Here is a 24,096-nt window from a genome sequence, read left to right as displayed (position 1 = left end):
GATTTCGATTGGAAAGGAATGCAACTAACTGTTGGGATCACAGGTCACTGCATAATAAGATCTCTTAGGATCATTGTAGATTAGATCTCTTAAGTGGGAAATTAATGAAGTGGATTATCGTCGTCAGTTCATACGGTAAAATACATCGATAGTTGTGAGATAGACGCCATAAACTTTTTCTCAGATAGATCCCGTCATCATTTCCAGCTTTGTCCACAAAAATGTTGATGGCTGAGTTATCAAAACTCAAGCTCAAATCCCCTCTTCTCTTCAACTTCCTTTTTTTTCCTTTTTATTTTATTTTCAGGATGAACACATTGACTGAATTCATGTCTATTTACCAATGTCTTTGTCTTGATAGTAACTTTCAATCAGCCGACAATGTGAGGGGCATTTGTTTTAATACTTTTTTAATTGTGGTGCAATTTAACGTCGCTGTGTCAGTTCATCACAATATTATTAAACATATTTTACTCTAGTCTAATGACTTTCTGTGTTTTGGAAAATTTACCCGATAAAAGGTCATTGAGTTGTATACGTTCACATTTCATTCGTGACAGTGAGGTGTTGCAAATGTATGTCCTCATCGCATCACTTTGTAAAGAGGCAATAGACCGACCACTAGATCTTCTTTACTTTTGCAATGTTCTGAAAGATAAACAAATCAACAATGTATTTTTTAAAAGGTTTCGACAAATTGAGATGCAATTATATGAAATTGTGAAAATTGTTTTTGCAAAATATTTTATTAACCAAATTGGCAATATTTTATTAACCAAAGCAATATTTTATTAACCAAATTGGTTTTTTTCTAAAATTTTATTTTGTTTAGAGTCCCCTTTATATGTGATGGCCTTTTGGCCCAGGGAAAAATGTCCACCAATTCACGTGACAGCCAAGACATTTTAAAAAATCAAAATATTTTAGAAATTGGTTGTGGTGGTGGTATATTAACGGAAAATCTGGCCCGTTTGGGTGCCCACATTACGGCATTGGATTTAAGTGAAAATATGATTGAAATAGCCCGACAACATTTAGCCAAGGACTCAGAATTGGCAATGGCCAATCGTATAGACTATAAAGTCGAAGCAATAGAACAACATGCTATACACACAAAGAATTTCTATGATGCAATTGTGATATCAGAAGTATTGGAAAATATAGATGACAAAGAAGAATTCTTAGCGGCAGGGATAGAGACTTTGAAGGTAAATGGATTTGAAATGATATGTGTTGTATTATTTTATAAATATTTCTTTTATTGTTTTAGCCCGGTGGTTCGGTTTTCATAACGACAAATAAAACCTATACCATGTGGCTGGTTGGTGTTCTATTCGGTGAATATATTCATCGTTCGATACCAATTGGAACACATCATTATGGTAAAATGATATCACCGCGTGATGTTGAAAGGATATTGAATGGATGTAAGTTTGGTTTTAAATTAAATTGGTTTTATATTTAGACCCAAAACAAAGATTGAAAATATCTTCAACGATTCAAGATATTCTAACCACACAAACAAATGAATGACGTGGACAGTTCGAAAAGTTCTTAGCCTAGCACAAAAAGCGAGGTATAAACAGAAAAAAGTTAAGTGTTTTGGAAAATTCCATCTCTGTTATGAACACATGTTAAATTTTGTTTCGCTCTGGCAACTCCTTCATATAGAAACAGGTGTTCAAAAAAGACGCATCCGCAATTTTTTCCCCAATGAAAGCACGCATTCAATGTCTATAAATAAGGTCGTCCAGGGAGACCAGCTTGATATCAGCTGCCTCTTAAGTTTGATGTCAAAATCCATTATTGGAAATTGACTTCCATTATGAAAACGTAAGGAAAAGCCAAATTTTTGACATTAGACTTGAGAAAAACCGCTGACTTTTGCTATATGGGTGACCTATTAATAAATCTTATTCCACGCATTTCTAATTTTTCCATTGTTAAAAATTTGCGGATGTGATTTTTTTAACTGGTGACTAAACCTTTTTGAGGCTCTCATAGCAATGCTTTGCTATGTTAGGTTAAAGGATGTGCGGCAGTCGCTCAGAGATCTGTGATTCATTATGGTCTCCCTGAAAAGGAAATAAAAAGGAAAAAAGAAGAGAAAGCGGGAATATATAGCGTGAAATAAGAGGAGTAAAGTACTATTAGTCCTTTCATAGTGCATTCCTCAACATTCCTCTTCCACGTCAATTTGTGGTCCACGTTAATTTGAGGACTGTACCAAGGTATTTTGTTTCTAAGGAAAGATCTAATGTGACTCCACTCTATGATGGCAATCGGAATGTTGTGATCTTACATTTCCTAGTGAAGAGAACCATTTCTGTCTTCATGGAGTTTACAACAAGTCCATTGGCGTGTGCACAATTGGACAGAGTTAATAAGACACTCTGTCTGATGTCAGAAAAAGTCGGTAGAAATTTCGCACCGATTAGAACTACATCATCGGCATCAAGGCTACAACCTTTATAATGAGGATATCGAATTTCAGAAGTATCAAATTTTTCACCAGAAGCCATAGTAGAGGAGGTAGTACTCCTTTCTGTGGTGTTTCTTCACGGAACTCTCTCCAGTGGACGAATTTAAGACAGACAAGCCCTAAAATCCCCTGCAGAGTGATCAATACTCATTCATCTGCAGCATGGGCGGTATTACCATCTGGACCCAGGGGGTTGTAGGGTTGAAAGCTATTTATTGCCCATAACAGCTTTGGATAGCTTTTAGTGTTCTCTATCAGCTACTCCCCTTCCTTGGTTCGGACCGTATGCCGATGTGCATATCGCACTTTGGGGTTATTGTCTATACAACCAGGGAAGTGGGTGGGATGATGGAAGATCAAGGGTCTCTCTGACAAAGTTAGTGCACGTTCCTTCGCTTCGCTTTATACTACCTATAGATTTTAGATCTTGAGATATTACTCTGCGAAATCTAGCCGCTTCGTTTACGTATAGCCTTCTTGATTTCACTTGTGTACCTATTGAATTGTTCTCTGTAAACGTTGTAATCTTTACAATGTTTCGTCATACTAGCTTTATTATAAGATTTCTTAGCCTTCCTCAAGGATGCTAAGTTTTTTGATCACCATACCAGTTGTGATTTTCTCCCAGGGTATGTCAAAGGACAAAAAACCGTAGGTCGATAGGCAGGTACTCACATTAAGCTCTTCAATATACTTCCAAATGGGACTCCAATGAAAAGGATTACTGTCGTCTATGTAAGGACGAAGAGGAGCTAGAAACAATTGAACATATCCTCTGTAGATATCCATCGCTGAGTGGCAGAAGACTCAAACAGTTTGAAAGATATGAAATTGATAATTTAGCTTTCTTCTCTAAAATAGACCTCATTCAGATCCTAGGCTTTGTCAAAAATCTGGCAAGGCTAAAATAACCATCTTCCAGGCTCTTCAACTCCAACTATTTTTTTTTCCTCTCTTCCATGTTTCCATTTAGATCCTAAAATGTTTATGGAAACTTTATAACATTTAGGTATCTCTTATACGGTACCTTTTTTTAGTTAAAAATGTTTGTATTACAGTGTATGTTTGTAAATCATTGTTAATATCAACAAATTAACAAGTCAGATAATTCAGGCGTACATAAATTTATTATTTTGTTTGCGATAATTAAATTGCGGTAAACACAATTAAACAAAACTGGATTATTATCTTATAATCTTACAAAAGTAAATCGTTATGGAAGTCAATATTTGAGTTTGTTTAGAACAAAATCGCAAAACACTTTTAAGTTGAACTTAGTCACGCAACAAACAACATGTCACTTCAATCACTAAAGAGTTTTAATCGAGTGCTAATCCATGGCAATAGGTATAATTCGTATATTTTGAGTTTTCAAAATTAAATAATATATTTTAAAATATCTTCAATTATCTGACAGGTTACCCATTATATCCTGGAGTTTTGTAAGAAATGTGAAAACCAATGAAAATGTATCGGAAACAAATGCAGGATATAATCTAAGCAAACACACCCAAAGTGAAGTGAAACATCATTCAGATTTAGCCATTGATTGGTGGAATGTTAATGGTCCCATGAGGGCACTGCATTCCCTAAATAAAATCAGGTAATATCTACACACACATGTGGAATTTCCAGGATTCAATATAATGTTCCAATACTCGTATTTAGAGTGCCTTTCATTTGCGATGGTTTACGGCAACAAGGTAAACTTTCACCAAATACGAATTCAGAAACTCTCACAAATCAACAAATTTTGGAAATTGGTTGTGGTGGTGGTATACTCACCGAAAATCTAGCTAGCCTGAGTGCCAATGTAACCGGTTTGGATTTAAGTGAAAATCTAATTTCCCTAGCCCAGGCACATTTGGCCAAGCAACCAAAATTTGCTCACCTCATTCAATATAAAGTAGAACCAATTGAGACGCATGCCATGGCTAGGAAAAATCATTATGATGCCATAGTTATTTCGGAGGTATTGGAACATATCGATGATAAAATTGGATTTCTTACCGCAAGTGTTGATGCTGTTAAGGTAATTGAAGAGAAAAAATATGAGAAAAATCGAAATTACAATATTATAATGAAATTCCAGCCAGGAGGATCTATTTTCATAACAACCCTTAACAAGACCCTAACAATGTGGGTGGTGGGTGTTTTAATTGGCGAATATATGTTACAGGCAATACCAATTGGTACCCATCATTACAATAAAATGATATCTCCGGCCGATGTGGAACGAATTTTAAAAACATGTGAGTTATAAAAAAAACAGTCATAAATTCAAAGAAGTTTATCATATAGAAAAATGTTTATTGTAGTAAAATGTACAATTTACAAAATAATTATCCTTCTGGTTCCCAACAACAAATTCAATTTATAATTAAAAATCATCAAATAATTAGTAGAAATCCGAAGAGAACAAACTGGGAGAAATACACGGATCAAACGAACTCCCAGCTGTCTCTTAATTCAAACTTAGAAACAGCTGTGGTACTCAATGTGGCCGTGAACAATTTAACGGACGTCCTTCTCATATGCCATAAGGAATCCTGTCCGCTTAAATACCCTGGAAAAGAAACCCACCCCTTGTGGTTTCACCAGTAATTGGGCCCTTTACCAGAAATGTGACCATGATTCTACTGAGAAAACAAAAATACAAATACCTAATATAACAAATTTAAACAACTTGAGGTTAATATTCTCCAAAAAACTTGTTTCACGTGTAACTTCTGTTAATTTTAAATCAGATCAATTTTGAAATGCTAATTTTATTATTTTGTTTATTTCCTTTCCAGTGAACTGTGATACAATACTTGTAAAGGGTAGCTCCTACAACTTTTTCCGAAACTCTTGGCGTTGGATTAACAGTACATCGATGTTTTATGCTCTGCATGCCGTAAAACGACAATGAGATCAATAAAATTCGTACATATTTAATGTGTTGGGATTAGAATTAAAAATAAAATAAAAACACAATACATGCAAGCCTTACAGATTATTAATAAAAAAGTAGTATAATACCATTTTAAATGTTTAAATATTTTTTATCGAAGTTGAAAATCAGGAGAGCAATTAAAACAATTAATTTTGTTTAAATTGCCTATAATTCTGTGTAAAACACGTTTTGGATGTGGTAATATAATAAGAAATAATAGACAATAATAACAGCAAGTTATAAAATATCAAACAATTGACCGACAAGCCTTAAAAAAATATTCCTTAACAAAACACGCCTTGTGTAGAGCCTTGAAAAAATATTCGTTAAAAAAACACGCCATGTGTAGAGCCTTGAAAAAATATTCCTTAAAAAAACCACGCCTTATGCAGAGCTTTGAAAAAATATCCGTTAAAAAAACACGCCTTGTGTAGAGCCTTAACCTTTAAAAAATGTACGCCTTGTATAAATTCTTGAAAAAATATTCTTTACAAAGTCCACGCCTTGTATAGTCTTGAAAAAATACTCTTTAAAAAATCCACTCCTTGTATACAGACTTGAAAAAATATTCTTTAAAAATCCATTTTATTTTATATTTTTTAAATATTCACGCTAAAATGTTTTTTTTTAATCCAAGCCTTGTGTACAGCTTTGTGAAGTTATTTTTATCACAGCCTCCCCTTAAACCATCGATCGGCCCACTCCTGGTATCCCCCCAATGATTAAACCTTTCGAAAAATGTCAATTGTAAAGTCTTTATTGGGAACCGCTTTACAAAAAGCCCAGACACAACAAAGTTTACAAAATCAAAAATAGTTTATAGCTACACAAGCTATTTATTTTCTTTTCATACTATTTATATTACATTAAATATAAACTAAAAATATAATAAGTGTATTTAAAAAAACTGAAGCAGTCAATTTTGTTTCCATTTTTGTTATAATAATGCCTATTATCTAATTATGTAGATACAAATAAATATATGCAATTAATTTGTCTAATCTCTAATCATCATTGGGTTTCATAAATTTTCCTCTTTTCTTTTTCCCCGCAAATCCGTGATTTTGTCTTTCATTTGGCATTGTCACTGTCTGAGCATCATCATCATGACCATCATTATTCGCATGTCTCTTATTAACTTTCTTATATTTATTGAATTTATTTTCCATGGTGCGTCCAGCCCCAGCCGCTTTTGTGTCATGATAAAATTTGACCATTTCTTCATTGGATACATCGGTACTTTGTTCATGTCGTTTTGTTGCTTCCTTTTCGGCTTTTTCCAATTCCAACAGCCGTTCAATTTCTGGATTCATACCACGAAAACTTAAACGACCCTCAATGAGATTTTCACAGTGAACAAAACTTGGTTCCATAATGAAATTTGATTTACTGTTTTTCATGCGTTCGGTAATTTCACTGGAGTACATTTCACGTCCTGTAATAGAGGGAAAAAGAAATTGGTAATTTATTGTTGGAAAAATTCATAATATTCAATTCATGTGGTCATAATCTAAATACTCACCTTCAGCAGCTTCAATTTCTTTGTTGACTTTTTCTTTTGTCCTTTGCATAAATTTCATTTCCAATATGCCCTTGGATAGCTTGGGTTTACTTGAGTTTTTGTTGGCCATGGTGAATGTAATGCAGGATAGTTTTTTTAATTTATAAAAATTTAAAAAATTTATTTACAAATGAAATGGGAGACAGTCGTCCAATGCACCGCGTGTTGTGAAAATGGAAGTTGTAAACAAAAACAAGGAAAATCAAAATAGGGTTATATAGATCGAATATGGTCAAGGTCTATTAATAAGGTCTCCAGGGAGACCACCAGCATATCAGCTGCTTGTCAAGTTTGTTGTCAAAAATACATTATTATATCGGAAACAAAGTCCAAATAACATTGGAGTTGAAAAATGGTTAACTTTCAATTGCTGGGTGACCTTATTAATTAAGATATCTCAGGGAAACTTCTGTTAAATTCTGTTAAATTGTCCACAGAACAGAAAAATGTTTTTCAAAAATTTAGAGAACCAAGTTTATTGGATATTAACAAATGAGAACCGATCCAAAAAAAAAATTGAAATAAAATGTAGGGAATATTTCTTTTCAGTCTCCATATTGAATTATAAGTCTAAACATAGCATTAGAATCCAATTTTTCAACACTTCACTAAAGAGGTGTACACACTAACAGTTTAGACTGACAGGGTTTTTTTTATCGATAAACCATAAATATTTAAAGCGGTATACACACACTGGTACTCTCGCCCAAATTTTGCTTGTTTGATAGTGTGGCATCTGAGGTTTGTCATGACATGAACGGGTTTCAATCAAACAGGAAGAATTTAAGCCAAACCGATTGGTCTGTTCCTGTAAGGCAAGAATTTACTACATTTTTCTGCGATAACGAATTTTCTTCCTTTATAATACCGAAGATAATAGTAAAATCTAGTAGATACTTGCAGTGCGGGAACAGACCAATAATTTTTAAACATCTTAAGGCATTAAACATTTTTGACTGTCAGCTCTTTTATCGATAACTGATTAGACAAGAACCATGAATATTTTGGTGGTGGCTGATGGAAATTTAGGTTAGAGTGTCATTCAAAAGTGATAGTGTGTACAACCCATTAAAATATTATAATCAATATGAAAAATGTACTGGAACGCTACTAATATTGTAATTACATAGACATTTTCAATGTAACAAACTCGATTATTTAACCAAGAATATTTTCGTGGTGGCCTGATGAAAATTTGGACAAGAGAGTCATGCAAAAGTAATAGTGTGTACAACGTTTTATAATATTATAATTAAAATGAAAAATGTACTGGAACGCAACTAATATTGTTATTACTTGAAGAGATACGTAGACCGATTTTCAACATAACAAATTCGATTATTTAACGTTGGCTTGTAAACATATTATAAAATCGAAGACTGACAGATCAATAAAAAGAGATACATACGCTTGTAGTTGTCCTGATGGCCCTAAATCCAGCATAAAATAATAAATTATTCAATTTCCTAGCATCATGCCATCAATTTCCTCGTATCCCTTTATAGATACACTCGATTAATCGATTAGTCTAAAAGTCGATCTACACAACCCTAATGGAAATGTCAATGAATGTGAGTGAATGAATGAAAGAATAGAACAGAAAAGAAAAAAAATAAAATCCAAATGGCGCTAGTATTTCTCAAGCGCCAAATTTAGAATTTAGTTCTTCAAAAAATATAAAAATAAACACATTTACATTTGAAAATACCAATTGAATACGGGACGAAGCAATAGCTGGAACATTTGCGGAGATATTGTGATAAATTGCAATTATGGAAACGCCAGAAAATACACCGAAAAAGTCATGGCCGCCAAACAGCAATGGTGGCAGTGGTGCTGCTGCTGGATATGGAACGCCCCGACAACAGCCACCCAACGGAGAACGTGAAAAACATGAACGGACACCACAAACACCTGGACGAGCTATTGGTTCCCTGGTGCTATTAACACAAAAATTTGTGGATTTAATGATAAGAAATGGAGGGGAAATTGATCTCAAAGATGTAAGTTTTTCATCAGCTATGGCTAGGCGACATTAAAAAAATCAACCACCATTAATAACAAAAAAACACTGATATTTTGTGAGTAAGAAGTTAGCTTTTGTTATTATTGTGACGATGGCAGCGACAACGGCGTAGTCGTACAGTGTGTAATATGTGATGTGTTGTTGTTTCTGCCCTTGTGTAGTTTGTTATTGTTTTTGTAATGGTGTTTTGTTTTTTGTCTTCACCTGACTAACGCGCCAAAAGATTCTATAGAGAACCCTCATTTCTTCTAAGATTCATTGTTAATTAAGAGTTTCACTTACTACGTAATGTTTTTTGTTGTTTTGTTTTCGTTAATTGTTAATTCTCTTTTGCGTTGCGTTACTCCCGCCATCTTTCACCAACACCTCTAACCCCGCGGGCGCATTTCAATTAATTGTAGGCTGCTGACATATTAGATGTGCAAAAACGTCGTATTTATGATATCACAAATGTTTTGGAAGGAGTTGGTCTCATCGAGAAGACACGTTATTCCAGTGTTGTTCGATGGCGGTAAGTTACAAATCAAATACATCTCAAATAAAAATACATATATAAATAATAAAAAATGCTTTTCTTTGTTTACAGAGGCGGCCTGAATGGTCAAAATGACGATTCAATATGTAAAGCGGTGAAGGCACGTACCGATCATTTAATAGCATTGGAAGATGAAATTGACACACTATTGGATACCGCCCGTCGCAATCTCAAATATGTCAAAGAAGATGCTATAAATCGTTCATTTGCCTATGTTACCCGCGATGATTTACTTTCGGTATTTGGTGACGATGTGGTTTTCACAATACCCCGTCACGACGAAGAAGTGCAAATAGAAAAAAATAAGGTAAGTGTGTGTGGAATTTATTTGTGTTACTTGTTGTGGCTTAGTAATATATTTTAAGATTTGTTTTGAATTATAATTTTTTTTTTTGTAAAGAAATGATATGAAGAATTGTGGTTGAATTGAAAACATATTTTATGATCTGCAATGTGACTCAGTCAGAGAACATAAAATGTCTCAAGGGGAATGAATAATCCAAAAAAGCAAAACTAGCGAGATTTCTAGTGGTGATTTCGGAGGTGGTCTTAAGTATTGTATAGCGTCCGATCGCGTAACATTTTAAAATGTTTAACATAAGTTCTAAGGCCGCTGATTAAAATAATACACTTTTTTCTTGCGAACATCCATATTTGGGACTGTATTTATTTTATTTAATTTCTTTTAATCTATGGAACGAGGTAAAGGTTACTTACATTCCAAGCCACTCTGCACCAAAGGACTATAGACTTATTAGATTATCATCCTTTCTTCTCAAGACCCTCGATAGACTGATCGACCTGGAGATTAAGAGTCGTATAGACACCACATCTCTTAGCAACTCACAACACGTATACATAAAGGGCAAGTCTGTAGAATCTGCACTGCACGAGGTGGTAAATTACATTGAGAGGAATATGGAAAATTCAAAATTTACTTTGGCCGCCTTCCTAGATATAGAGGGAGCCTTTAAAAACGTTAAACTTGAATCCATAAACCACTTACTTAAAGATGTTGACATTCCTGAAACCTTTAGGTATTGGATAGATAAAATGCTAAACAACAGAATTATAAATCCAAGTGTGGGAGATACAAAAATCAGGAAAACGGTAACTAGAGGTACACCTCACCTATTGGTAATTTTGTTTTTGCAAAATAGTCAGGCTGAATCCCAGTTTGTTGTTTTTATAAAAAAACAACTATTTATTAGTGGGGAATGTATGGTATTGTTTGCCGGAGGGGTAAGACAGGGAAGACTATAGTTTCGGATCACGCCACTGATCCTCATTAGATCCCTTAGTTTTTTGTTGGGATATTCTCCCCAGAAGTTATTGCTTCTATACAAAAACCGTTCATACCCAAATGTCTCTTGTAACAAAGCGAACTACTTAGCTGACCAACGACATAAACTGTATGAGAATTTCGCTGGAGCTTCACTTCGAGGTTAACAAGGCATTTACAAACAATTCCATACCTTTCCCACTGTTGTGTGTTGTCACATCGCGACAAATGCACACAAGGCATTTGGAAGACAGCGGAACTGATAAAAAGTCTGAATGCAGAGATCGTTGAACCGGTGACTATCTTTGTGGATAGTCAGGCGGCTCTTAAAGCCATCAAATCCTGTTACATGAAATCGGTGGCCGTCCTTAAGTGTAGAACAGTTTTGGAAGAACTTGCTTACAGCTATCGGCTATGTTGGGTATGAAGACACCGTGACATCATGGGTAATGGAAAAGCCGAACGAATAAGCTAGAAGAGGATCTCAATCTACATATCTAGCAATTGATGGCTCAATCGTGTGTTATCTTTATCGTAACTTTGAGGCGGTCTTCGACGAAAGAGCCTATGAACTTTAGCACAACGAATCTAGGTGCAATGTGTCAAGATCTATTTGGCCGACTCGGTCTACCAAAAGGACACACTGTTGAACCTGACCAAAGCTAAAATAAAAGTAATGACAGGAATCATTACTGGTCATTGCAATATCAGGGCCATTACCAGTAAATGGGACCATGATGCTATTGATTACTGTAGAGGAGACGTAGACAATTGAGCATCGCCTGTGTCGGTGCCCAGTCCTGGTCTACAGACGACAGACTAGTGGGTGCTCACTTTCCACCGAGTCTTAGTTTCTTCTCAACAACGGAACCTGCTATAATATACAGCATAATAAGTAACCTAAAGTGGTTGGAAAAAGTGCAACCTTGGCACGTAATATATCTTCTGTCCGATCTCTATAGCCATTGATACTATCTCATACTTACCTTCTCACAATTCCTTGTAAGCTTCTCATCTCTCGCGGGGGTGAAGCAATGATATCCCCCAATATTCGGTATTTGGTATTCTCATTGGTTGTCAAATCTCACTTCCGAAATTATCAATATCGATCTGCGCGTTGCTATAACCCCATATAACGGAAGCCCTGCTATTCGGTATTATGAAAATTTAATATATATTTTCGCGTCTTTTCGGTATAATAACATGAGTATTTTCATAGGATCCCCCATTAATTTCAGATATTTTGAATATCAAACTAATGGTGGAGGGTATAAAAAGTTCGAATTTAAAATCTTGGTCTTAGCAGCATAGATTAACCTATATAAAACTTATATTCCTAATGATTTGTTTCGATACATCTTTAACCTCATATGCATATCTTTTATCAACAAATAAATGCAAACACGCCTTTAAATTTTTCTTGATGTTGTTTTTGCTTTGTTTTGATTATATGCAAGTGGCAGTATTTCTATTTTTAGTTTTTATTTTTTTCTTATCTTGTTTTACCCATTCAATTCTTTCGATTGTTTATTAAAAAAAAAGTGCGTTGTCAATTTCATATTTGTTTTCGCACATTTGATGAAATGCAGTATGGAAAGAATTCAAATAAATAATTTCAAGTCAATGGCATGTGAAAGAGCTCTAATGTACAATTAAAATGTTTGTGTGAGAATCTTATGGTGCAAATGGAAATAATAAAAGAAATGTCCAGCACCACCACCACGGTTAATGCAATAATGTCATTATTAACCACATTAACATATAGAATACTTTGTATACTTCATATTCATACAGAAACGAACTGTTTCTCTAACCTAAGGAAATCGAATGGCTTACGACCAAACACCTTTGTAAACAAAAATATGTTTGTATACCGTCAGTTGTAAGGTTAGTTTTTTTTTCAAAGCCAAGTCGTGCACTATTAACTAAAAAACAATTCGTGACTCTAAGGATGTTCTTCATGATATACGACGGATGGTTAATTTATGCTGGGTTCCAGGACATTGTAACATAGAAGAGAATGAGATTACCGACAAGCTTGTTCGAGGCTCGAGGTTTACAGTCGTTTAATCTTCCGATTGAGAGATCTGTACAACCGCCCATTGGCTTCTTTATTGGCAGAATTCGTCTGATCTACGGCGAGGTGGTCGGCAACAGATGGTCAAGCGAACCTGAATGCAGTATCTCGAAAACTTTCTGGCCAGAATTCTCTCGCAGTAGAGCTTCTTCGCTGTTGTCTCATACTAAGAGATAGAGAGAGGAAGAGAGATTAAAATCGTTGTGAGGACCATAACAGGTCACTGCAGTATTAGATCACTCACTTCTAAATGGGATATCAACGGGGTGGATTACTGCCGTCTATGTGAGGACGAGGAAGAGCTAGAAACAATTGAACATATCCTCTGTAGGTGTCAATCGCTGAGTGACAGAAGACACAGACAGTTTGGCAAATATGAAATTGGTAATCTAGCATTTTTCTCAGGAATAGACCCCAAACAGATTCTACATTTTGTCAAAACTTTGACATAGTAAAAAAACCACATTTCTGAAACTCATTTCTCCTCTCCAACTCCCAATATCCTCTTTCCACTCTCTTTTCATGATCATAATGGACAAACTTCTCTGAGTGAACGGCTGCAATTAGCAACCGTACATTCATAACCTATAACGGTACCCCCAAATTTCGGTATTTGAGGGACAATGTGCACGTTTTTAACCGAATTGGCTCCAATTTGATATGAAACAAGTGAAAAAGCGTTCGGCCGGGTCGGCCGGGTCAAACTTTGGATACCCTCCACCATAGATATACTGGCAGGTACTAGAAATGAAAATATAGGGAGCATACCAAAAAGTGGACCTATACCGACATTTCTAAAAAGGGATTATGTAAACCATAATAAAAAAATTCAGTAATTTTTAATGGATAATTATACACTGTGGCTAATCGAAATATTGGTTTTAGACCCACGTTTCTTTGGACCAAATCCGTTTCAAAAAATTTAGATTTCATCCAAACTTTGTCCATCTTATTATTTTTTCCAATCTTAGTTTAAATTCGAAGATGGGGAATATCGGAGGTTTCCTCCATACAGGGACTAGGCCTAAATGGAACCTTACGTTCTACTTTTTTATCTCGATATCCTCCGCAGGTGAAATGATTACATCAGAGTCTTAGAACCAAACTCAAAACTCGAAACAAATCAGATACTACAGATACTGGGGACTACCTAAAAATGGGGCGAATATTAATAATTTTTGGTAGTGAGATTTGGTACCATATACGACTACAAAATACCAATTTGCAGCAAATTCGGTTGAAAAACGCGCTCAAGAACCCCAAAATTCCGAAAATTGGGGGTACCCTTATATGGGGGCTATCCGAAAAAATGGACCTATATTCATAATTTTTTGTGGAGAGATTTGGGACCTATTAAGAACTCAAAATACTAAATTACAGCTAATTCGGCGGAAAAATACGATCAAAATACTCAAAATTGGGAGGTACCGTTATATGGGGGCTACCAGAAAAAGTGGACCTACATTTATAATTTTTTGTGGAGACATTATGTACCCAATACAGCAAATTTCAGCGAATTCGGTTGAAAACCCAAAATACCGAAAATTAGGGTGTATCATTATATGGGAGCTATGCTATGCCGAACTTGACCTGCCTGCAGACAAAAGTCAACCCTATGCAAAATTTCAGCACCCTAACTCAATTCCTTCAGAAGATAGCGTGATTACAACAGACGGACGGACATGGCTAGATCGTCTTAGAATACACTGATCAAGAATATATATACTTTATAGGGTCGGAAATGAATAATTCGATGAGTTACAAACGGAATGACAAAATTAATATACCCTTCATACTATGGTGGAGGGTATAAAAATATCAATATTGATTCATGCTTCGGATAAAAATTTGCTCCGCCATGTTCAGTAACATCGGTGGTCCAGGTGACTTGAAAAGAATATATCGCCCATCGCCAGTTTTTCATAGCTAATTTCAGATTTTATCAGAGATTCATCGTCCCAAGTTTGAGTTTGGATGTGCTGTGGCTGGCTAAGGCACATCGATGCCCAAATTTCAGCAGTCCAAAGTCTCTAATCCACAATTATTCAACCATCTATCATTTTTTATTAATACTACCCATGGTTCTTCGATATTATTTCCTGAAATTTTGCTGATTCGTTATCACCTCATATGTTTAATTTTTATCTATGCTTTACTCCCTCTACTATTTTTTTTTTTTTTCAGAATTCTTTATACATTTCATTGGACAATGGCAGTACAATCGATGTACGATTAGTTACAAATCAAGGACGCTGTAGTACAACAAAACCCGAAACAGAATCTGCCCGGCAATATTCACGTTTGGAAACACCATCACCCACACTATCATCATCATCGTCAACGTATTCAACAACATCGGGTACCCTGCAACAAACCTCCACCAAAGCAAATCTAGTCAACGAAGAGCACACCTACTTTTGTAATCCCGAGCTGAAAGAAGAAATGGAGGCGTTGGAAAATAAGCTGACCGCCCGAATTGTATTGCAAAATTGTACGGCGGGTCATTCGTTGAGACGATTCTTTCCCGATGATCCATATATGGGTGAGTTGGCAATATTTATTTGAATTTATGTTTGTTTGAAATATTAACGGGTTTCTTTTGTTTTCTCTCCCTCTCTTTTTTTACAGAAAATCCCCCTCTAATGCCTTTGAATCCGCCACAAAACGATTATCATTTTGATTTAAGTCAAGATGAGGGTATATGCGAACTATATGATATACCCTGTTGTCCATAATAGTGTGTGTGGTGCTGGTGAAGAGGAAATTGAAATAACATCCTTTTTATTTTCGAGTTTGAGTGCGCATTTAAAGGAGAATAGTTTTTCACACCCTCTTCTCCTTATATTTTTAATTTTTTCCCTTCCCCTTTCCCTTAACCAAATATGATCGTCAACAAAACAAAAAACATAGTGCAAATATTTAAAGTTGTAATGAATAGCAAACTTAGTTGAATTAATCTAATGACCAACTTGATGAATCAAGTAAGGAAAAAAGAGAACAAGAGAGAGAGAGAAGAAAGAAGGAAAATTGGTTAGATTTGTATAGTGTAGCATATATATAAGTACGACTTTCCTCCTTGTTTTGGCGTTTTCTTTTCTGCAGATTATTTTTTATTATTATTATTTCTTTAGTTTATTATTATTTTTTTAATCAAAATTTATTATGACTGTAATTTTTGACTTGATCGTGAAATCTACATCCCAAATATATATATATATATATATATATTTCAAAGAGGGTTTTAATCGATCCGTCAATTTAAATCACATTTTCTTTGCATTTTTAATTTACTTCCAAATTTATTTAATTATTATTTTTCCACAATATTTTTTTATTTAAATATTATTTTTTTTAATTTTTGTTTTTCTCATTGGCTTCCAAATTACCTCCATTTTATTTTATTTTTTTATTATTTCTTTTCTTAGACAATTAAAAAAAATCATTTTCCTTTTAAGCAACAATTTTAGGCAATTGTATATAAATATATAATGCAATATTAGACTGTGACGGCATGTCCAAAATTATACAAAAAATATATACATATATTCTTTTAAATTTTAATAAAACAAAAGGTCTTAATTATTATTTCGTCTGCTATCGAATGATGTCATAACTTTTCTTTGCTAATGGCTAAATTTTAAAGATGTGTTTTTAAGCTACATATTATATATTTAAATTAAGCAATCAATATTGACTTTTAATAACAACAATAATAACTTGCCTAATTTATTCAGTAATTGTTTGCATTTTTTATTGGGGTAAACGCATTGGGAAAATGTTGACTGATATTGCTTAGGTTCCAGAATCAGCAGCAGAATCATTATAAAAACCACCAAAAGACAGATTGAAGGTTAATCCGATGTGAAAACAGCACCGGAAGTCAGCAGTGGTCATTACGACAGTTTTGGACCTATCCGTACTCCGCCAATCATGCCACATTGTTTGAGGACTTCGAGAACACTTGCCTCCGGCCGAGTTTGAAACGTTTGGTAATCAATAATATTTGTGGATGTCAGTCTTACGTGGAGTTCCTGAATAAGAAGTCCAAATCCCGTAGAGTGAAGCAGAGAGTTCCTGAGGGTGGAATAATATCTCCGAAACTGTTGAACCCCTACTTTTCCGGTATTTCATGCCCTCCACAGACGGCATTGAGAGTCACGTATGCAGATGATTGCATGATATATTGTTGAACACATGGACTGCGAATATGAGAATGTCATTGAATTTTCAGGACGAGGGCACACAATTTCGACCACCAACTACACTCACAATTTTGGGGGTCAAATTCAACAGCATATTCAAATCGTCCGCACCAACCACAGCTAACTGCGAAGTTGAAATGTAGTAACACATACTTGGGGCACATTTCATTTTCATTTATTTTTTTTTCACTTTTATTTATTAAAACTCTTACATGTACACAAAGCCTTTTTTATTCGAAACCCCCTTTGCAATATATTTACCTTCTCCGCTCATAATCGATTTGCTGAACCAAAAAAAAAAAAAACACTGCGGGAATCTATAAGCGGCTTCAGACCTTGTAAATCCAACATAGACCAAATTTTCACTCTGCGCTAAATCCTGAAAAAAAACCCTAGAACCCACCCATCGACACATTTCACCTATTCGTCCGACTATAAAACTGCATTCGACAGCCCTATCCGTTCAGAGGTGTTTAAAGTCATGTCTGCGTTCGGTATTCCCGCAAAATTATGCGGGATAACTTTGAGTGGTTGAGCAGTTTAAGTCGGAAATGACCTATCAGAGCCCCTTAATATCGAACGAGGATTCAGACAAGGTGACAGTTTGTCGTGCGACCTTTTTAACATGAACTTGCCTTCGAAGGAAAATTCGCATCTCGACCTACTAATTTACGGTGATACTATACGGCACGTTTATAGTGCTTCGCATTGGATGCTTCTCGGGGCAGTTCCGACCATTGTTGTCGTTGTCCTTTGCTTCATTCGCGATCTGCCTTTGAAGCTTATTGTCGGCATGTGCCGACACAGGACCTGTTGGAGTCAGACTTGTCTTGTCTTCTTCGATAAACAGGGTATACACTTCCTTCGTTGATGCCACACAGCAATCCTCCTGTGTAGACTTGGTTGGAATCAACGTGTTGTCCAGCTCCTCATCATCAGTCAGGGTAAGATTTAGTAGCAGTTCCAACGGAAGTGTATCCCACAAGCCTGTACAGTTGTTCGAAGAGTTCCCTACTCTGTTCCTCTAGACTATCGTGAATAGATCTAAGGATCCAATTTAGGTCGTCCCCTGCCAGAACTACAGTCTGATTAGTAGCAGAAGACCAAGCTGATGGTATCAACGCGCAAGACGTCCAATAGACTCGGACCAACTGTGTAATTGGAAAACTGCAGCTTCGAGGTAGTGAACGATTTTATATACCGCTGTACCGCCATAAACGAAACTAATGACATCAGCTTTGAAATCAGGAGGAGAATATTTTTGGCCGACAGATGCTACTGGGGTCTGAGTAAGCAAGGCCACCTCTCACCAGACCAAACTCACACTCTACCAGACGCTGATACTACCCGTGCTGTTGTATGGATCTGAAACATGGGTACATACGCTAAGAGATGGAGTGCTTGAAAAAAATCCTCCGGAAAATATGTGGGCCGATCTGTGTCTTGGAAAATTATTCTATAAAAATATCCACGCCTTATATAGACCTTAGAAAAATATTCTATAAAAATATCCAGGCCTTATATAGACCTTGGAAAAATATTCTATAAAAATATCCACGCCTTATATAGACCTTGGAAAAATATTCTATAAAAATATCCACGCCTTATATAGACCTTAGAAAAATATTCTATAAAAATATCCAGGCCTTATATAGACCTTGGAAAAATATTCTATAAAAATATCCAGGCCTTATATAGACCTTGGAAAAATATTCTATAAAAATATCCACGTCTTATATAGACCTTGGAAAAATATTCTATAAAAATATCCACGCCTTATATAGACCTTGGAAAAATATTCTTTAAAAAATCAACACCTTATATATAGGCATTGGAAAAATATTCTATATAAAATCCACGCCTTATACAGACCTTGAAAAAATATTCTGTAAAAAAATCCACTAAATATTTAGAAAAAATTATAAATAAATAAAAAACCTGTTAATTTTGTTTTATATATTTTCTATATATTTTTTTTTTTCTTTAAAAAGTTTGATTCATATATATAAAATATACCTAAAAATCTAAGCGATAATTATAAAAAATACAAGAAACAAACACACAGTCGTTGGGGGCTACTTCTCAACAGCTACTTCACTTCCTTTTGGCTTTTTTCCAATTATTTTTACCACCACCGCCGCCACCGGTCTTAAGGCGTTTGCGGGCTCCAGTAAACTGTTCGGAATCATCAAAATCATCACCTGCAGCTCCCTTCTTAAAACGTCCCTTGGCACCCTTAGACTCCTCAATATCTTTCAGCTCCAATTTGGCGGTACGTTGAGCTTCACTAACACGTTCCTGCAGAGCCATTACCTCATCCTCTTCACATTTATATAGCGGCAATTGTTTACCCAGCAAATGTTCGATACGTTGATACAACTCGACATCGTATTGGGTGACAAATGTTATAGCTTTACCCGAACGACCAGCTCTGGCAGTACGACCCACTCGATGGATATAATCTTTACTATGGGTGGGTATATCGAAATTTAACACCACATCTACATGGGGTATATCAAGACCACGTGAAGCAACATCGGTGGATATGAGAATTGAACGATTTTTCGCTTTGAATTTATTCAGCGCCGCCAAACGTTTATTCTGAGACATTTGACCGTGCAGGGGAATGGCAGCCAAGCCCAAAGCTCTTAACATAAGAGCTGTCTTGACGGTGTTGTTGCATGTACTGCAGAAAATCATAAAACTATTCCCGGCCAATTCATTGAGTATGTGCACCAAGTAGACGTCTTTATATTTCACTGGGATGAAAATGTAGTATTGTTGCAGCTGTTCCACAGTTTGATATTTATTTGAGACTTCAACCTTGACTGGATCCTTCAGAGAGGCTCTTTGCAACTTCTTCACTTTCTTTGTCATTGTGGCACTGAAGAGGAAAGTTCTCCGCTCCTTGGGTAGGACTTTAAGAATCTTATCCAATTCCACCTCGAAATCCATATTGAGAATACGATCTGCCTCGTCCATGACAAGATATTTAATAGCCTTCAAATTGAAACCCTTCAAATTTTCCAAATGATCCACCAAACGACCAGGTGTGACAATAATAATGTGAGGTTTTTTGCCCAATTGCAGGGCCTGGGATACCATGTCCATGCCGCCGACAACAACACAGCATTTTACACCAATTGAGCTGCCTAAAATGGGAATGAAAAATAAATTATAAAATTGGATTTAAAAAATCCATTTTCTCCTTACCCAAGGCCTCAAATTGTTCTGATATTTGAAAAGCCAATTCACGTGTCGGTGTCAAAATCAAGGCGAAATATCTCTGGGGATTCTCTAGCAAAGCATGCAATATGGGCAGGGCAAAGGCACCGGTTTTACCCGAACCTGTCTCAGCAAGACCAATAACATCTTTACCCTGCAAGGCGACGGGAATGGCCTCTTTTTGAATCTTTGACGGGGCCTTCCATTTGAGTTCTTCACATGCCTTGACCAGCGTTTCATTTAGACCCTGAAATAATAAATTTATCATTATTTTTTCTTAAATATTAATTTCATTCCTTCTGGACTCACCAAATCTTTCCAAGACAAATCCTTTTCCGCTTTATCATCATTGCCATTGACCGCGTCACCTCCATTGGCCTGATTTTTCGAGACCTTTTGATTTACATCCTCATCATCATTTTCTGATTCGGCATTTGATTCATCTTCTTGTTCCTCTTCACCAATGTCACTGTCCTCTTGCTCCTCATCCAACTCCTCTTCCTCTTCTTCGCCGCTAACAACATTCTCCTCATCTTCTGATGTTGTGGACATTTTTATTCAATGTTTTCTTTGATTATTTTATGGGGGGGTAAATTAAATGAAAATACAGGAACACGTGCAATGCCTGCCGATTGTTGTGGTAGTTCATTGGAACTATTCCGGGATAAGTAAATCGACAGTTCCAGTTCTTTAATTAATATAATTCCTTTCTCTCATCCAGTTCCTTTTTTGAACTATTTGAAGCAAAGGAACTGTATACGTATCCCTAGCAAAGGAACTATAAAGAGCAAAGGAACTATATATGGAAAAACAAAAAAAGAATGATGAGAGAGAGATTCAAAAGAACTATGTAGTAGTCGGAACTATATGGAGCTAAGGCACTATTTGGAGTAAAGGAATTATATGGAGCAAAGGTTTTTCAAAGGAACTATATGGAGCAAAGGAACTATATATGGAAAAACGAAAAAAAAAATAAAAGAGAGAGAGAGATTCAAAAGAACAGTGTACACACCTTCATTTTTGTTAATTGTCGTTCTGCCAAGACTTTTTTATCGCAAACCTTCGCCAACAAATGGTCTGTTCCAGTACTTTTTATACCCTCCACCATAGTATTATTTAATTTTGTCATTCCGTTTGTAACTCATCGAAATATTCATTTCCGACCCTATAAAGTATATATATTCTTGATCAGGGTAAAATTCTAAGACGATCTAGCCATGTCCGTCCAATCACGCTATCTTCTGAAGGAATTGAGATAGGGTGCAAAATTTGGAAATTTTGCATAGGGTTGTCTTTTGTCGGCAGGCAGGTCAAGTTCGAAGATGGGATATATCGGTCCACGTTTAGGCATAGCTCCCATATAAGGGTACCCCCAATTTTCGGTATTTTGGGGTTCTTGAGCGCGTTTTTCAAGCGAATTTGTAGTAAATGTATCCACAAAAAATTATAAATATAGGTCCTCTTTTTCTTGTAGCCCCCATATAACGGTACCTCCTAATTTTCAGTATTTTTTGGGTTTTTATCGTATTTTTCCACCGATTTCGCTGTAATTTAGTATTTTGAGTTCTTAGCAGGTACCAAATCTCTCCACAAAAAAATTTAAATATAGGTCAATTTTTTCGGATATACCCCATATAAGGGTACCCCCCAATTTCGGTATTTTGGGGTTCTTGAGCGCGCTTTTCAACCGAATTCGCTGCAATTTTGTACATTGGGTTCATATTGGGTACCAAATATCTCTACTAAAAATTATCCGTCCGTTGCGTTATGTGTTATCGAAAATACACCAACCACAAGGAAACGAAAACACAAACGCTCGAAGTTGTTGTGCGCTGCGCTTCGGAGTTAAATATATTTTAACTTTTTGCGTGCGTTAACGCGATAACAAAAAACGCTGAACGCGAACATTCTGTTTAGCCCTTTAGTAAAGTGACGCGGCGATATCTCAAGCTATTCCCTTGAAATGTTTAAACCTTAAAAAAAAATATTTTGTGGCTTAGCCACCGTAGTGGCTGCAGCTCAATACGACTGACTATGTTGATGTGCACGTATAGATTGTAAAGCTCATGGTTCATTCGACGCCGATATTCACCATAGACGCAGATCGGCCCGTAAATCTTTCGAATAATTTTTCTATCAAACGCCCCAAGAGCTACCTCATCTATTTGCACAAGCACCCATGCTTCAGATCCATACAACAGCTCGGGTAGTATCAGCGTCTTGTAGAGTGTGAATTTGGTCTGGTGGGAGGTGGCCTTGCTTTAACACTGTGGATTTTCTAAAGAATGTTTCCTTTTTTTTTCAAAAATTAATAGATAATCACTGAAAAATGGTGCCATTCACTTAATAACGACACATGTCCACTAACCCAACCAACTTGACAACAATCAACCTGCCACAAACATATGGCAACCCCCATTTCTACCCATTGATTTATTGATTAGAAAAAAAGTGACGTTTGTGTCAGTAGTAGAAAAATTTTTCCAATTCATATACACGCGAAAAGAAATAAATTCCTCCGTAAAGAGAGCTAAAAAAAATTAAAATAAAATATATTTGTTCCATTATTACTAGTATGTAAAGAAAACACAAAAAAGAACGCGGAATTCGGTAAACAAAAATTTGGAAAATTAAAGTGAGTGTCGGTGAATAGAAAATTGAAGAAAAAAAGTTATGAATAAGAAAATTTGCTGCTCACTGAAAAGAAAGTCGACGACAAAAGCAAGAGCAAAACCAACGAAAAAAATCTATAACAATGTCTTCTTGGCATTAAATGAGAATGAATGATTGTGTATTTGTTGAAAAAAATAAGCAAGATGAATTTTGTTTTTGAATGCTGATAAGAAAGAAAAAAAGAGCAAGAGCAGTGTTTAGATTTTATGAAGCAAAAATTGTGTGTGTGTGTTGTTTTCCAAATTCCCATTTTTTTAGTTTTGTTCTACATTTTATACTGAGTTTTTTTTTTTCATTTTTTGCATTGGAATCGCGCACACACATCCTTCTTCGTCCATTGAAATGTCTTTGGGATACACAACATAACGTACGTCTTTTTTTTGTTCTGTCTTCTTCCTTTCGGTTTCGGTACATTTAGCAGTTGACAGTGCAGTTGCCGTAACAATAGTAGCAGAGACAGAGAGCAGCAGCAGCAGAGACACCAACAGCATCATCACCATCAGTTACAGTATAGAGTTGTATTGTAGAGAGACGGAGTGTTGTAAATGAGTTGTGTGTGTTTGTTGTTGTTATAACTCTCCGTTGACGTCAACGTCACCGTCAACGACTGAGAAAAAAGGAGCAGCAAACGAGTAACTTTTAACGAAATAATAACCATTAATAAAAACCACCAGACAAAAACGACGGTCGGACAGACATACCGACGACCAAGTTGTAAAACAAGAAGAAGAAGCAGCACAATTTTGTTGTAGGTGGAGAGGTGTCAAAAGAGAGAGAATAACGAGTTGAGCAAACACACTCTTGCACACACGCATTTGAAGCGGGTGGTGGGAGTGAGACTAAACGCAAACGCACTACCAACAACAGTGGCAAGAATCAAGAACTGTCAGGCAAAAAGGGCCAAGGAATAACAAAAAAAAAAAAAAAAAAAAGTAGTACAACTGCAAATAGCACCCAAAAAAGAACAAGAAAATAGCTAAATAATTACACATAATAGTAGTAAGAACAGAAAAAAGCAACAACAACATAGAAAATTATTAAATCAAAGCCCTCCTCTGTCGCCCAGCTGAGTTCGTGTGTGTGTATATCCCAAACTCT

General features: G+C 35.8%; 4 protein-coding genes across 4 annotated transcripts; 2 read left to right on the top strand and 2 right to left on the bottom strand.

The window, feature by feature from the left end:
• The first annotated feature begins 483 nt into the window (after positions 1 to 483).
• Positions 484 to 5,393, top strand: LOC133338407 (ubiquinone biosynthesis O-methyltransferase, mitochondrial-like). Its single transcript, XM_061546583.1, has 8 exons — positions 484 to 559; positions 928 to 1,208; positions 1,271 to 1,427; positions 3,751 to 3,829; positions 3,900 to 4,085; positions 4,151 to 4,514; positions 4,575 to 4,734; positions 5,278 to 5,393. The coding sequence occupies exons 1-8, from the start codon at positions 484 to 486 to the stop codon at positions 5,391 to 5,393; spliced, it is 1,419 nt and encodes a 472-aa protein (XP_061402567.1).
• A 1,028-nt stretch (positions 5,394 to 6,421) lies between these two features.
• Positions 6,422 to 7,048, bottom strand: LOC133338406 (M-phase phosphoprotein 6). Its single transcript, XM_061546582.1, has 2 exons — positions 6,940 to 7,048; positions 6,422 to 6,852 (listed from the first exon to the last, which is right to left on the bottom strand). Exons 1-2 carry the CDS (start codon positions 7,046 to 7,048, stop codon positions 6,422 to 6,424), a joined length of 540 nt encoding a protein of 179 aa, XP_061402566.1.
• A 1,702-nt stretch (positions 7,049 to 8,750) lies between these two features.
• On the top strand, positions 8,751 to 15,639 carry LOC133338405 (transcription factor E2F2). Its single transcript, XM_061546581.1, has 5 exons — positions 8,751 to 8,981; positions 9,406 to 9,515; positions 9,591 to 9,846; positions 15,083 to 15,440; positions 15,527 to 15,639. The coding sequence occupies exons 1-5, from the start codon at positions 8,751 to 8,753 to the stop codon at positions 15,631 to 15,633; spliced, it is 1,062 nt and encodes a 353-aa protein (XP_061402565.1). The 3' UTR covers positions 15,634 to 15,639.
• A 3,555-nt stretch (positions 15,640 to 19,194) lies between these two features.
• LOC133338414 (ATP-dependent RNA helicase DDX47) lies at positions 19,195 to 20,877 on the bottom strand. Its single transcript, XM_061546590.1, has 3 exons — positions 20,635 to 20,877; positions 20,314 to 20,572; positions 19,195 to 20,252 (listed from the first exon to the last, which is right to left on the bottom strand). Exons 1-3 carry the CDS (start codon positions 20,875 to 20,877, stop codon positions 19,195 to 19,197), a joined length of 1,560 nt encoding a protein of 519 aa, XP_061402574.1.
• Positions 20,878 to 24,096: the final 3,219 nt, after the last annotated feature.

This window comes from Musca vetustissima, unplaced genomic scaffold (genome assembly GCF_032173495.1).
Source record: "Musca vetustissima isolate MV318-11 ecotype Yass unplaced genomic scaffold, APGP_CSIRO_Mvet_v1 utg1883, whole genome shotgun sequence".
Taxonomy (NCBI): Eukaryota; Metazoa; Arthropoda; class Insecta; order Diptera; family Muscidae; genus Musca; species Musca vetustissima.
Note: the sequence above shows the minus strand (reverse complement) of the source record. Positions and strands in the feature narration are given on the sequence as shown.